Genomic DNA, 15,950 nt, shown 5'->3' with positions numbered 1-15,950 from the left:
AAATTTATAGCCAGTTAGCTTAACTCTGAGCCTACCTGGGAAGGAGGCCTCAGTTAAATAGAAATAAGAGCAGATGCCCTCGGTTAAATACTGCCTTGACAACCTTTTTGCTTGGGGTGTAGGGCCTTGGCTTTAGCATTGCTGGAGGTCGAGACTGCATTCGAGGACAGATGGGGATTTTTGTCAAGACCATTTTCCCAAATGGATCAGCTGCAGAGGATGGAAGACTTAAAGAAGGTAGGAGAAAGCCTCTCGGTGGCTCTCAGTGGTGGTGGGCTCTGATTCCATCACCCTTGCAAGATGTGAAGCCGGTGGCACAGCAGCTAAGGCCATGGGCTTGGGGGTCAAGTAGACCTGAGCGGAATCTAATACTTACTACATCATGACCTTGGACAGTTGATGTAACCTGAGCTTCACTTTCCTTAGTTTGTAAACTTTGGAATATTAGTACCTGTCTCGAGGAGTCATTGTGGGGATTAAAGGAGATGATGTGCGGAATGATTTGATATTTTTTATTTGGGTCTTTAAATGTCTGTCTTGTCCCCTTGGTTCTTAATCATGTTCCTTGCCTTGAAAATTCCTAAGAGCTTACAGGCCATTTCTGCCTCAGGGCCAGAGTGCGTGTGTGTGTGTGTACCTTTTATATTCTCCATAATCCCTGCCATTTTGCCATTTTGCATAAACATACTAAACGAGTGCATTTTTTCCTCCCAGCTTTATTGGGATGTAACTGATCCATAATATTGTGTAAGTTTAAGGCAGACAGCACGATGATTTGATGTGCACATATATTGCAAAATGAGCAGCACATTGAGCGAGCTAACACCTCATCACATCACATAATGACTGTGTGGTGGGGCGGGGTGAGAACATGGGAGGTCTACTCTCTTAGAAATTTTCAACTGGACAGCGCAGTATTGCTAACCATAGTCACCGTGCTGGGCATTCGATCCCCAGAAACTATTCACGAGTCCTGATTTTTTTCCCTCCCTTTTTAACACACTTCCTTCTTGAAATGACTAAATCACACTATTTGTAGTTACCCTCAGAAATTCTCTAACTGCTCAGTTCAACTGACCCAAATTGTGGGTACTCTTATATTCGGCTGGCTTATTTTTTTTTTTTTTAATTGATAAGAATCCCCGACAGTCTCCTTTTTCTAGGCAGAGCTACCCTAGGAGCCTGTATGCTAATGTTCAGACGTGACCGGGCTTATTTTGAGGACAGAATATTTATTTCTCTCTCTTAGAGGAAGGATTAACTCCCAGGTGATATTTGTAGCTAGTTTCAGAACAATGGAAAATTCTAACAGAGCATTTTTATAATGGATGTGCCATGTGTTCATTTGATTGAAATTCATCCTACAGTAACTGGTAGAATGGAGAAAAATGGAGGAAAAATCAATGGTAAATGTTAATAGCACTTGATTCTCCTAAATACTGTTTTTTCATACATGTTCATTTACCATAAAGGTAAATCATTGGAATGTATTTCCAATGTGTTGAATGATCTTTTAAAAATCTTGTATAAAGATTTTTAAGAGCATGAGCAATCATTTTAATGATCGTATCCTTTTCCCGTGTGGAAGCAAACCAAAAACCTCACCTAGTTAGGTGATTATTTTTAAACAGATTATTTCACTTCTTTTACAACCTCTGTAATTGCATTAGAGAGAAGGCACACAAATGCCTGGGCTACTGCTACGTTTTCAAACTCATCTACAGGATTCCTTAAATGGAGTCCACAGTCCTTGAGAAGTGAAAAGGTGTGTTCTGACGCTGATTTACACTTTGGTATAGGTAAGGGAAGTCCCTCTTTTGTCCTGAACTGCTGTACAAAGTTCATCTGTTCTTCTCTTGGGGGCCCCTTCGTAGTGTTTTTGACGAACTGTTATTCCAAAACACAGACCATGTTACAAGAGTACAAACCAAAAACAAACTCTGATAAGTCAACAGGATGTCCAAGTTCTTTTCTATTCCCAGAAGACACTCTCAACAGCTGGAAAAATGACCTGACTCTACCTTCCTGGGCTTGAAGATGAGGATGAATCCAGGATAATTTGGGAGAAAGAGAGAGAGAGAATGAATGAGAGAGCAGTTTGGCATTAACCCACGATAATGTCTTCGATAGAAGCGTGGAGTAATTGACCAACTCCATGACTGGGAACCCGGAACAGCATCAGTAACCCCCGGCATCCAGACTATTTCTGGAGGCAGGGCTGCCATTCTTAAATAATATCTCAAAAGTTTTTTGTCTCTGTTGTTAAAACCATTGTCCACACCCCAGGATGGTTCTCCGAGCTCAAAAATCTTGTCTTCTGCAAATACAGAAGTGGCTTTCTCACGTGTTGTGTGTGTTCATGCTTTCTTGCCAGTTGGCTTACATTTTTAAACAGATACTATGAGGAAAGACTTAGGCCTCATTATTGTGTTTTGATCTCTAACCTTGGGACACTTACTATCAAACTCGGCAGTGACTAAACAATAAGGTCTGGGTACTTCCCCTGGTTGTTTTCATTAAAGATGGAGATGGCAGAAATACTGAAAAAGGATATGCATTATTAGTTGTCCCATTTTGTGAAGTTCCCGGGAGCTAAGCTAATGGAAACACACTGGAACAAAAAAAATCATCTTATAGAGTTGTAAATGAGGTTCCATACGCTGTCCTCTTCTGAAGCTCGATGTTAACGTACCCCTGTTTGGTCACCAGGGGATGAAATCCTCGATGTAAACGGAATACCGATCAAGGGCTTGACGTTCCAAGAAGCCATTCACACCTTTAAGGTAACAACATTCTTATCTCTTTTGTCTTCTTTATTTTTTTGTCCTTTATTTCCTTCTGCTCTGGGTTTGAGATATTTTTTTTCCTCTACCCTTTGATCTCGGAACAGTCTGAATGTTTTAGCTCTCCTCTCTTCTTGCCTTTCCAGCAAATCCGGAGTGGATTGTTTGTCTTAACAGTGCGCACAAAGTTACTGAGCCCAAGCCTCACGCCCTGCTCCACACCCACACACATGAGCAGATCCAGCTCCCCGAACTTCAACATCAACTCGGGCAGCTCAGCGGCAGGCCCCGAGGAAGGCAGCTCTTTGTCCCTGGGTCGGAAGGCCCCCGGGCCCAAGGACAGGATCGTCATGGAAGTGACACTGAACAAAGGTGATACCAGCTCTTCCCCACTTTCATCGTATTCTCTTGAGTAACAGTTTGCAATCTGGGCTTGGGTTAACTTTTTCTATTTTTTCTATAAATTGTTCTTTTGGAAAAATCTGCTGCCAACAACACATGGTATTCTCTAAATGGACAATGGGATCAGAAGTAGAGGTTTTAGTCCTTTTACTGAAAAAATGAAAAGAAGTTACCACTAGCACAAAGTCTTTTAAGCTCTCCCCAGATGAGTCACTGTGTATTAGAAACCTGTGTTAAAAAAAAAAAAAAAAGAACAAAAAAATCACAGACTGGTTTAATTCTATGGCTAATATAAAATTTTAAAGAACAGGGGCGCCAGGGTGGCTTAGTCGATTAAACATCTGCCTTCGGCTCAGGTTATGATCCCAGGGTCCTGGGATAGAGCCCCTCTTGGGGCGCCCTGCTCAGCCAGGAGTCTGCTTCTTTCCCTCCCAATGCCCCTCCCCCTACTCGTGTGCTCATTCTCTCTCTCTCTCTCTCTCAATTAAATAAAAAATCTTCAAAAAATTTTTAAAGAACCAAAGATTATAGTTAAGAAAACACATAACAACAACTAAAAGTTGTGGGTCTTCACCAAATCTTACTGCTTTTCAACTTTCTTTACTTTTTCTCTACACCTACTATGGAAATATGGTTGGCAGTTAAATAGCTAGGAGATTAGTTGCTGGGGGAAAAAAAAAAAGGCAAATGAAAGAAAACCTGAAGCTGTGTATCCAGAATAACAAATACTAGGAGCCCCTGGCAGGCCCAGTTGGTGGCGCGCACGGCTCTTGATCTCAGAATTGTGAGTTGCAGCCCCATGTTGGGTGTAGAGATTACTTAAAGTCTTTTAAAAATACATGTATTACTTTGACTCTCCCTATTCCCAAAAACAGATTTGCGGAGGTTCCTAAGACAAAGCAGAGAACGGACCACTGAATAATTCACACGGCCCATAGTTAGCCCCCTGGTTCTGCTGCGGACTAATTTTCATTTACAGACTAGGATGATGTTGACAAAGAAAAGCAGGATTTCCATTCTGAGTCTGATCACAAATAAATGGTTATTGGTCTGAATATACATTAATGCAGCTTCAGATCACTTATACTTTTTTTTCTTTTCTGTGACCGATGCCTCTCACAGAGCCGAGGGTTGGGCTAGGCATCGGTGCCTGCTGCCTGGCTCTGGACAACAGCCCTCCCGGGATCTACATCCACAGCCTGGCCCCCGGATCCGTGGCCAAGATGGAGAGCAACCTGAGGTTCGTTGTGAAGCCAATCGTACGGGCTTCTCGAGTGTTAATGAATGAATGAATGAATGTACACGTGCGGTACCCTGCCCTATTTAACATCCTTGTGTGAGATCCTCAACTTTTGTATTATTGGCACTAATATAGCCAAGATTACAATTAATAGCATTTCCTGAAAGATGAAAAGGTAATCTAAATGAAAGTAGTGTTGACGTAGAGAACTCTAGATCTTGGCTTGCCTATTTTGGTCTGTTTGGACTCAGAAGCTCAGTTTCAGAAACTTGACAGAATACAACTCTGTATAAATATCTATGATTATCTGAGTATTTCCTTTCATGTTTATATTCACTTCTGCAAAATTCACATGTGATGCCGGGAACCGCTCCTAACAGTTCATGATCGCTAGATACACAGAGTCCCGAGATCCTGCCCTTCCTTCAGCAGGAGGCCTTTGTGATTGAACATGACCTCTTGAGGCTTTCCTGTTGTTTCATTTCTTTTTGAGTGATGTTGTCTAGAAGGTTATTGTCTGAAATCACTGCGTGTCTGATTTCTCAGTCCAGCTAGTTGATCGGTAGCCTGGGGGTGTGTTTGCACAAGAGATGTCTAGGTGTTCTGTCTACAGTAATTGCAGTGGGTCTGTGCCCACCTAAACTTCACAAGAAGTACACACATTGCATAAAGCGCCCTGTGCAAACAGTATCACCTTTCTCCCCTGTAAGCTTCCAAGTCCTTGAGCAGTTGAGGAATTGTCCAAAATGACATTCCTTGAGGTTGCCATTCTGGGGCCCTGTCAATAGATTATGTTTTTAGTTAATCATCAGAGTGAGTTTCCATACCAAAAAAAGAAAAAGTTAGCAAATCATCCAAAGTACATTAAAGAAAATATACTTTTAGAACCCCAGGAAAAAAAATCCTTTAATGACATCCCAAGATGATGTTTCTTTCTTGAATGGTTCCATATGTCTGGAACCTGCCAAATGAACATTCTTCAAACCCCACATAAAGAGTCTTTGTTCTCTCATACTGAGTTCTCTGCCTATAATTTCAAGTCAAAATGGGCATCTTGTCCCCAATTTCTCATTTCTTCAAATTTAAAACGTTTTTACAAACTCTTGGGTAACCTTTGAGCTCCAGATATTTCCTCCTCGAATTATATTACAATAATCATTTCAAGATGGTAGGAAAAAAGAAAATGATGGTGGTCAAGGGGCTATCTTGTGATGAAAAGGGAGACAGACCTGACTTCAACAGTGTGTGATGTCAGGGTGACCTCTCTGAGCCTCGGGCCTTATCTAAATAATAGGAATAATAATACGTAGTCCAAGTAGTGCTATGTGAATTGTTCGTAGGGGCACCCGGTCTACACCATGTGCTCAGGAAATGAAAACCCTTGTTATCGTCCCATTATCAATTTATTTAACTCAGATATGCATGACTCCTTTGCCAGCTTAATATCCAACATGCTTTATGAATGTGTTGCCTTTTTACCCATATGCAAAGACAAAAGGATGTCATTTGCTTGCTTAAGGTATTCAGAAAAGATTTCATGTTATAAACCTCTCCTGTAAGATCCTGTAAAAAGCTGTTACCTCAGAGTGATGGTCATTTGCCTTCCCTAGCCGCGGTGATCAAATCCTGGAAGTGAACTCGGTCAACGTCCGCCACGCTGCTTTAAGCAAGGTCCATACCATCCTGAGCAAATGCCCCCCAGGACCCGTTCGCCTTGTCATCGGCCGGCACCCTAACCCAAAGGTGAAGTATTTCATATCGTTCTGAGTAGGGGCAGAGGGCGTGGCTGTCTGTCCAGCAGCAGTGGGACCCGTGCTCGTATGATGACGCACGCTCTTTGGTGAGACAGTTTACCTAGCTGGGCATGGTCATCAGTGGCTTGTGGTCACACGGCGACCAGGGTAACCGATACCCATGGGAAACAAATCACGGGTCTGGACTTCTTTGTTTTCACACTCGTAGAAATTTTATGAGGAAATTTTGACATTGTTATTGGTGAATATAAAATATGATTGATAGAAGATAAGAGTACTGAGTTCCTAGGACGTCCCAGCTGGTGGTTTGACCGCTGGTGAGATACTGAACCTTTTTGGGTTTCTGCATCCAGAAAATCTGAGAGCACTGGACTAAATGGTCTGTCCGGGCCATCCTTGACCTGAGCAGAATACTTCTATAATTAAGGCTTAGGAGCCCACTAATTTTTTTTCAGCAACGATATCACATTATTGAACTTGCAGACCATCATAGCCCCTGTTTCCTCGGACTTTGCTGATATTTGATTGTATCTTCTCTATACTGAAGCAGTGGCTTTGAATTTTTTAAGGTTAACCAGAGGCCTTTAGCAAATTGGACTCTACTGGCCTTGAGCACTATTATTTTGTTGTTTCGAGTACTTGATGTGAAAGTCTTTTTAGGTTAGCTTGTCTCTAGTATTACAATCGGGTGTATCTTTATGAAATTTAACCTTTTCTTCCAACAACTCAAATGCTCCTTAAGGACATTAGCCCTTGTCATGCCTGTCCTATGACCACCTCCTCTGTATCATTTGTACTGTTATGTCCTAAATGGGCCCAGGCCATTTGATGGACTCACATGCCATTCTGAGAGTGAGACGCCTGTGCAGAGAGACCTGGCGGGTCCTCCCATGTGTGAGATTTCTTCAGTATGTAAATTATATGGCATCATGTTTCATGTCTCAGTGGGGTCCATTGCACTGGCTTTCCACAGTGCTTGGTCAACCATTAGACTGATTCAAAGTCAACTCCACTACTGTTTGTTTCCCAGATTGTTTTCTCTCTTCTACATGCATTCTCCTAGATGTCTTAAAGAAAAACTTCTTGAATATCATTAATATAAAATCAAGTCCTACTTCTACCTTTTTGCATTTTGTCTCTTGTCCCTTCCTATTTTTCCTCCTTTCTACTTTGTAGTTTTGACACTTTCCCTTAAAACCTATTCTCCTTTGTCTCCCACCTGCCCCCATGGCTCTCTTTGGGTCATTTTTAATAGCATTCTGCCTCCTACCCACAGCTCGAGTGGTCTTGGCTCCTTCCTCCAGGGTCCGCTCTTGGATTCCATCACCTGCATGGCCTTACCCCCTACCTCCCCTTCCCCCTTCCAAAGCAGCCCAATAAGCTGGGGCTGACCTAGTACATCCCTCAGCAACTTCATAAAAAATTCAGTTCTCACGGTTTGCAGTCACTGGCTTCAAGGCATGTCTGACTTCAGAATCCATTCCAACGTAGCACAGGTCACGATTTGTGTGGAGGTCTGCTTCTTCTCAGCCCAAAAGCATCTGCCTAATTTGCCAATATAATCAAACATCAAAATGGCATTTCAGTGCAAAGCATAATAATCCTGATGGACTGGTGGTCTGTGAGCCTGTTGAATCCAGGTTGATTCATGCCTCTAGCCACAGTAAAACGGTCATCGTGACGGCACTAGAGATACATCCCTCAAAACCAGATTTTAGTATTTGTTTGACTAGATCTCACATTTCTTCGTAGGTAAACATGGTGTTCTTAGTTGTAACACCACCCTGTATTTTCCTTTTTGGTCAAGATTCCACTTTATGTTTAATGTATTTTTATTCCACTCACCCCGGCATTTCATGCCAATAGTACATTTTGGTTCTGAATGTATGTGCTTCCTTGGTTTTCATGTTGTTCCAATAGAAATACCACAAGGATTTGCTTTTCTTCTGTTTCTCATAATGACTGGAGCAGTGGCTGCCCAATTGGGATATTCAAACCCTCCAGGTCTAGACAAGCTAAGATCTTGGACTTGCCAGAAGAAGGTCAGGGGGATCCATTTTTAGCTGGTACTGGGGCTCTCAGCATGAATAGAATTACCCGGGAAGTCTTTCACTTGTTTCAAACCCTACCATTTTTTCCTGCTCAGAAAAACAGTTGCAAATATTGAAAGTTTATTGTCAAGAAAAAGTAGCAACCACTGTCTAAGCTGGTATTTTTTCCTGACTCATCTATACAAAATTGCTCTTTGCTTTATGAAGTGTGTATGTATGTGTGTGTGTGTGTGTGTGTGTGTGTATTCAAGTGTATATCCCTGTGTGCATATATGTGTGTTTGTTGTTATTATTTCCTGTAAGGCCCACCAGAAAGTATTACATAAACATGATGTGATTATGGTTTATCTATTAGGTTAAAATGTAATGCTGAATCCTGTATAGCTTTATGTCCTATACAGATTGCTATGCTTATCCAAATGTTATTATGTACAAATGTTATTATGTATAAATTGCTATGCCTATCCAAATGTTATTTATGCTAAATGTTATTTTACCACACAAAATTACCATTCTAAATTTACAGTGTTCTTACCTTTAAAAAAAAGAAATTCTATGCAAGTTAGGTAATGGCCTTTTAAAATATCTCATAATTCACCATACTTCAGGGCTTTTTAAAAATCTTTTCTATGAATAAGAACAGTTATGGGTAACAACTGGTGGGGGGAAAATCCATGAAGCTACCATGATAACAGTAAATATAGAAAGAAAAAAAGTTAGAAAATGACTATTTTGAAAAGTTCATTGTAAAAATTGATCCAAGTAAAAATGATCAATAATGTTAAAACCATTGAGTAAAAACATACTGGGAGCACGATATGGATGTTGTCGCAAGCTGTCTCCTCACAGATCACTCACTGATGACCAAAAAAAAAAAAAGAAAACAGTGGAAAGATCTGGTGAATTCCATCCTAACCAAGTGGTCAAAGTTATCACCAGTCATGAAACATATTTGGGATCATTGACCCCAAATATCTCTCTGAAGCCTGAGAAGGAAACAGTTTTAGTAGTTTTTCTGCCCCAAAAAACAGTGCATCATCTAAATCTCAGCATGAAGAAGCTATCACACAAATCCTAACTGAGGGTTTGATTGACCTGGGTTTCTTCCAAAATATCAGCATTGTGACAAAGAAAGGCTCAGCAATGTTCTGGCTTAAAGGAGTCTAAAAAGACATGGCAACTAGACCCTGAATTGAATTCTGGATTGCCAAAAATGAAATTTCTCTGAAGCATTACTATGCAAGGGTGTTGGCTGGTGACGGTCTACTAAGATCCATGAGATAACGAGCTTGTACCAGAATGCAAATCAGTTACATCACGATGTACACCGCTCAGTTCAGGGGACACTTTTGCCCAGCAACACACTGGTGCTGAAAAACTGAGTGTTGGAAAGCATTCTAGAGGAAAAACCTGTCTCGTTGCAAGCTGGCATCAAACTTCTTAGGAACTACTTCCATCTACAGACATTTCTGAAGGATAGTGTTAGGACAGTTGGCTTATTGGAATAAGAAATGTAAACTAGATGGTCATTTGTATCAGTGTTACATTTCCTAGAATGGCAATAGTGCCAGGGTTATTGAAGAGAATGTTCTTGTTTTGAGGAGACACATGCTAAAATATTTCTGGGTGAAGGTTCCTGATGTCTGCAGCTAACTTCCAGATGGTTTGGTAAAAAGTGAAGTAGTGTGTGTGTATATGTGTGTGTGTGTAGAAAGAGCATGAACGGGGCACCTGGGTGGCTCAGTTGGTTAAGCCTCTGACTCCTGGTTTAGGCTCAGGTCATAGTCCCACGGTCATGAGATCGAGCCCTGCACCGGGCTCTGTGCTCAGATTATCCCTCCCTCTTCCTCTGCTTCTCCCTCCCCTTCTGTGCCTTCTCTCTCCCTCCCTCTTTCTCCCTCTGTCAAATAAATAGATTTCATATAGATAGATAGATAGATAGATAGATATAGATATATCTCAAATCAGTCTTAAAAAAGCATGAGTGTAAACGTGGCAGAATGTTTAAAACCAACAACCATAAAGAGTACCCTCTTTTTAAGCTACTCTTACAAGCTTTAGGTAGGTTGGCGATTGTTTAAATAAAATCTAGGGGAAAAAAGAATTAGAAGTGAAAGTTCCAGAGAAAGGCAGGTTTTGGCCCATGGTTGGTAACTGTGGCACCTGAGCGTTAACGACGCTGGGAAGCAGCCTAAGACCTTGTTCCAAACACACCGTCGGAAGCAATTGGCTAACCCGGTGTCATTATGTGCCCTGAGTCATTGCTTCCGAGGGTGGACATAATCACGGGCTTTGTGGTTTCCCTCCTTATCTGCACTCAGCCTCTGACTCAGGTCCTACCTACTTTTATTGGGGGGAAATAAATAAATAAAACCATCTAATTTGTGCTTTCTGCTGAAAATCAGATTTCCGAGCAGGAAATGGATGCAGTGATCGCACGCAGCACTTATCAGGAGAGCAAGGAGGCCAGCTCCTCTCCTGGCTCAGGTACTATAATAGCCCGTCTTCATTCAGTGTTCAGCAGAGCTTCTCAGGAAGCTCCCCCGGGGGGCCCCGCCCCATGCCGGGTTGCTGGATTCTTTGTCATCATTGGGTTTGCCAGAAGTCATTGTCAACCAGATCCTGTGCTTTCTCCCAGCTGCTGTTTTTTATTTCTGCTGTTACTTAATGTGCTTTATTAAAGTTCTAATCATGCATGCTTCTTACACTATGAGATAATTTGCAAAAGTGAGTTAATAGCATTTCACGTGTTTATGTGTAATTCATCTGAAATAGCCGAGGAGGAAAAGTAATACCAAAATATCGGTTGTTTGGTAGACACAGAGTGTTCTCTATCCCAAAGCCTGGGGTTTCTTCATGTGAATTAAAGATTTCCACCCAGTAAGGCAACATTCCTTCAATAATAAGTAGATATTTTTTTAGATTTCAACTTAGGAAGGGTAACCATAGAAGCTCCCCAAATCATGATTTCCGCCTTCTTAAGTGGAAAAGTTCAGGCAGAGAAGGATTGAGATAGTAAGAATTTCCTATGAATTTCAAATGGGAAACATTGCGTCAAGTTTTAGAAGTAATGTTTCCGGTAGAATGGAAATCCAAAGGGACTCTGCAAACATATCTCAACTCAAGATATTGCCGATGTCAAGATTGATGTCAGGACAAAAAGGAACTGAGCTATGAGTTACTGGTTGTCAGAGGAAAAGGAAGGCATAGGATTTTTTGGCAGCCATGTAATACCCTGATTATTTGCATCTGTAATTAATATATTTAGAGTGGCCACAGCCATAATGGGCTCTTTATTCGGCCAGCTCCTTCTCCTGACCTGCCTGCGAGCTGTCCCCTCATAACCTTGGCATACCCCTGCCATCATTCATGAAAGATTTTATTAAGCTGTGAAATTCATGCACAAGATCTTTTTGCTCATGGCACATAATTTAAAGTTTTGATGCCAAATCTTTTCATCCTTCTACTGAAAACCAATATAGGTATTCAACCCTCCTCCGAGTTCCTTCGTGAGTTTCCTGAGTGTTGTTTCTCTGTTCGTTGATCCTTCAGTCCATTCAACAGATAGCACTGAATACTCCCTAGATCCAGGTGCAGTGCTGAGCACTGTGGGATCAGATCAGTGAAGGTCTCAGTGAAGCATTACATAATTGAGGAAGGGAGACAAGGGGCATCCACTTATAATTAAATTATACTGTGTGTATGGAAATGAACAATACAAAAGACTTTCAAGATTCAGAAGTTACTTCTGACTGGGATCATCCCATCATCAGGGGCTGAAAATGGGAGGAGATGGGATGGAGTAGGGATCGGGTACCTGTGCATATGCACCTGGTCCATCAGTGTCAGTGAAGCAAAGTGGGGGTTAATGTGTTTGGCTCCTTCTTTTGTGGATAGGAATGTAAAATATTTGTAAGGATGTGAGCTTTACTGTTTTGACATTCTGGTGAATTTTCTCTCCAACAGGTACCCCCTTGAAGAGTCCCTCTCTTGCAAAAAAGGTGAGTCAAGGCATCCTGCTGCCTCACTCCGCTGGCTCATGAACCAGTTCCTGGAGCCCTTAAGTCAGCCCTGAGGGTTTTGGCTACTTCACAGATGGCGGCAACAACGCTAATTTGAGAAGATACAAAAATGGGTGTTTCTTTTATTAAATACTCAACTAAGGAAAGAATAGAGCAACAATAAAAGAACTGAGCTGCAGTTTAAGAAGCGGTTTTCAAACTGCTCCACAATAGAGGGGTCCCCAGTTGGTTTTCGGGGGGACCTGTGACTTTAAGGAGACTGGAATCTTTCCCAGCTGGCGATGCCTCAGTCCCAGTGGATCCGAGCACAGGACTCAGACTCCCCTCTTTTCTATTCCATCACTAGGCTGAACCAGTGGCTTGGAATGGTGTCCCATTTTCCTATCTCTTCCCCCAGTGTTTTTCCTGGTTGGTTGATATATTGCTTCTGTGGCTTTTCTGGTCATCACTAAACATTTGGCCAAAAAAAATCTCTTAAAAACATTGTCTGGCAGCAGCTGTTGCCTTTTTCATTAGTTGTTTAATTTAGCCGTCCTAGGGTCCACGGGAGTGGGTGTCCACTCTCACCACTGCTGCAGACGGCCATGGGTGAGAACAGAGTGTTCTTGGAAAGCCGGGAATTACTGCTTCAGATAACCGCCTTCCGGCGTGCCTTCCTCCTCATCCCGCTCCGTCTCCTCCAACAGGACGCCCTGACGTCTGAAGCCGAAGCCTCCCCATACTTTGCCCACAGCGTCCCAGGCTCCCTGTCAGACTTCGTGGTGGCTGCTTCTGAGGATGAGGACCCTCCAGGCAGCGGCGGCAGCACCTCCGAGGACGGTGGCCCCCCAGCCAAAACCTCCAGTAAACAATGCTATTCTCTGACTCGGGTCCTGTTGGTTTATATAGCAGGACAGCATACTGTCCTGGGGACATATAACGGGGACCTGGAAACCATGGCTTTGGTCGCCTAGAAGCCGACTTTTTACCCTGACTAAATTCTGAATTTATTTTTGGAAAATACAGCCCCCGTCCCCCCGCTGACTGGCCCCTTGGTTCTGGGTCGAAGGGTCCAGGCTCACATTCTGTACCCGAGTGTTGGAGGTGGCTCACCTGGTCAGTGTTCAGATCCTACTTACGTAGCATCATCTTGACATTTATGGCATGAAATCAGCGCGACCACCTAACAACCTTCTGTTTTAGGGATTTCTAGCCAAATCCCAGGTCCCTTCCCTCACCAGGCCCAAACTGAATTGTTTTAAGAAGGCAGTTGAGTGAAAGATTCAGAACTCGTAAGAGATCGATGTTGTCAAACAGTTGTTTGCTTCTAAATCTCCTTGATCACGCTCTCCCTGTACTATGAGAGAATGATCTGATGCGAACCGTACTGATTCCTCCCGCTTCTGCTGGTGTGGTTCGCTTTTTTTTTTTCTTTTTTCTTTTCTTTTCTTTTGTTGTTTGTTTGTTTGTTTGTTTCTACTGTCTGCACCAGAACATCCCTGTCTTAGGATAGGCAGACTTGACCACTCTGGCTCTCATTTGAACAGCTGACAAGCTTACTCCTGTCTCTGATAGAGGCATTTCTTTTTTTTTTTTAAAGATTTTATTTGTTTATTTGACAGACAGAGATCACAAGTAGTCAGAGAAGCAGGCAAAGAGAGAGGAAGGAAAGCGGGCTCCCTGCCGAGCAGAGAGCCCGATGAGCCTAGGATCATGACCTGAGCCGAAGGCAGAGGCTTTAACCCACTGAGCCATCCAGGCACCCCTGATAGAAGCATTTCTATCACTTGGTGGAAGCACATGTAATTCGCCATACATTTAGCAAGCTCTGGAGGATTTGCTGAGCAGCACAGGCTTTCCCCGTCCCTGCTTGGAACTTACATAGATAATATAATCTCAGGCTTCCCTGTACCATGCTCTAGGAGCTTCTGTGTGCCGCACCCCTCCGCCCCCAGCCGTCTCTGCAAATGAAAGAAGGGCCTCTTGTGATCAGAAGCTGCAGGGGTGTGGGGCTGGCTGGTCTCGGGGCATCGTCCCAAAGAGGACTTCCCAGCAACAGCATCTTGTTTGAACCCTAGCAGTGTGTTAGGCATTCTGGACGTTGAATTAAACATTTCTGTCTCTAGGCAGCATACAATCCAGAGGTTGAGGTTAAGAAAATAAATAAAATAAAACTAAGCAAACAAAAAGGGAGGCTATTAGGAAAAGGAGGGAGAGAAGCCGGCTGTCTACTGGGTGCAAATCGCAGGAGGCCATATCCTTGAATCTGGGTGGTCAGTGGCCAGAGGCTGAATGGCCAGCAGTTTTGAGGGTGGGAATGCTCCTGTGTAATGAGGGGGGATTTATCAAACAAGGCCAGACGGGAAACCCTATTCATTGGACTATTTCTTTCCCCATCCCCACCAGCTCACAAGGAGCCAGGAAAACCCCGAGCCAACAGCCTTGTGACGCTAGGAAGCCAGCGGTCCTCTGGGCTCTTCCACAAGCAGGTGACAGTTGCCAGACAAGCCAGTCTTCCTGGAAGCCCGCAGCCCCCCCGGAACCCGCTCCTCCGCCAGAGGAGGGTGGGCTGCTATGACACAGACGATGCTAGCGATGAGGAAGAGTTTGACGGCGAAGGGGACTGCATTTCTCTCCCGGGGACCCTTCCCGCTCCCAGCAGGCCTCTGACAGAGGTCGACTCGAGGCACATCCTGATGACCTCTTCCAAGGTCACGGGTATCAACAGCCGGGGGGAACAGCCCCAGAAAACCGTGGTCAGCAAGGCCTCCTCGGTGCCTCTCCTTGGCAGCTCATTGGACTTAGAGGAGAGTGTCCCAGAGGGCCTGGGGGACACTCCTTCCCGAGCAGCCAACCTGTTGGCCTCTGCGGAAGCCCCCAGGGGTGGCCCTGGCTGCTCAGGGAGGAAGGAGCTCTCTGGATCGAAGAGTTCCCCCAAATTAGAATACAAAGCTGACACAGGCACCCAGAGTCTGGGGAACACAGATCCCCCCAGGTCTGCCCAGCAGAAGAATGACAGCCTGGGGTCCAGGCACAAACCAGTGGCCAGAGTCAGCCCACATCACAAAAGGCCCGAGGCTGACGCCAGGCCCAGCACCTCGGAGACGGTGCACCTGACCGCTGGAGCCGATGTCCCCTGTGTCCGGGCCACTTCCAGCAAAGAGACCAGGACTGGTTTTCATCCAGGGGGAACTGCGGAAAAGGTAACTGATCTCCTCTTCCTAACTTGGGACCTGAGTCACTACCCTGTGAGTGAGGATGGGGTGTGTGAGAGCATAACCTGCCTGCAAGAGGGTCAGTGGCTGGCGGCTTCTCTTGCCGGGGGTCATACATTGCCGTCCACGGGCTGCTCGGGAGCCTGCCTGCGCATCAGCAGGGAGGTGGGGGCCCGTGCCCAGGGATCCGGTCATCGATCAGCCTGCCGGACGATGGAATCACGAGGGAAGGGTGGTGGGAGACGGGCGAAGAGCACCGGCTCTGCTCCGCTGGCAGGTGGGGGACCACGGAGGCAAGTTTTGGACCCAGATCGTCTCCCAGACCTGGGCTGACCATCAAACGTAGCCTAACAGTGCTTCCCTCCAGTTGATGAGGTTCTGAGCAACCCTTATCTCTCCCAGACTTTGGTGATGATGTGGAATGAAAGCTACTCATACCCTCGTTGTGAGAATCACATGAAATAATGGGCACGCTAGAAACCGATCACACGCTGGGCCGCCTGG

At 44.2% G+C, this 15,950-nt stretch overlaps 1 protein-coding gene across 9 annotated transcripts in view; it reads left to right on the top strand.

Annotated features, from left to right (window-relative positions):
* Window positions 1-15,950, top strand: part of PDZD2 (PDZ domain containing 2) — a 224,316-nt gene that overhangs the window by 185,641 nt on the left and 22,725 nt on the right. For all 9 annotated transcript variants that reach the window (XM_044233258.1, XM_044233250.1, XM_044233298.1 and 6 more), the window contains 9 exons: window positions 123-237; window positions 2,710-2,783; window positions 2,930-3,155; window positions 4,308-4,425; window positions 6,036-6,168; window positions 10,636-10,717; window positions 12,197-12,231; window positions 12,939-13,095; window positions 14,638-15,434. In XM_044233258.1, coding sequence (XP_044089193.1) covers window positions 123-237; window positions 2,710-2,783; window positions 2,930-3,155; window positions 4,308-4,425; window positions 6,036-6,168; window positions 10,636-10,717; window positions 12,197-12,231; window positions 12,939-13,095; window positions 14,638-15,434 — 1,737 coding nt within the window. The remainder of the gene's footprint in view (window positions 1-122; window positions 238-2,709; window positions 2,784-2,929; window positions 3,156-4,307; window positions 4,426-6,035; window positions 6,169-10,635; window positions 10,718-12,196; window positions 12,232-12,938; window positions 13,096-14,637; window positions 15,435-15,950) is intronic.

This window comes from Neovison vison, chromosome 1, assembly GCF_020171115.1.
Source record: "Neovison vison isolate M4711 chromosome 1, ASM_NN_V1, whole genome shotgun sequence".
In the NCBI taxonomy this organism is placed as follows: domain Eukaryota; kingdom Metazoa; phylum Chordata; class Mammalia; order Carnivora; family Mustelidae; genus Neogale; species Neogale vison.
The sequence above is the reverse complement of the archived record's forward strand: the minus strand, read 5'-3'. Positions and strand labels throughout refer to the sequence as shown.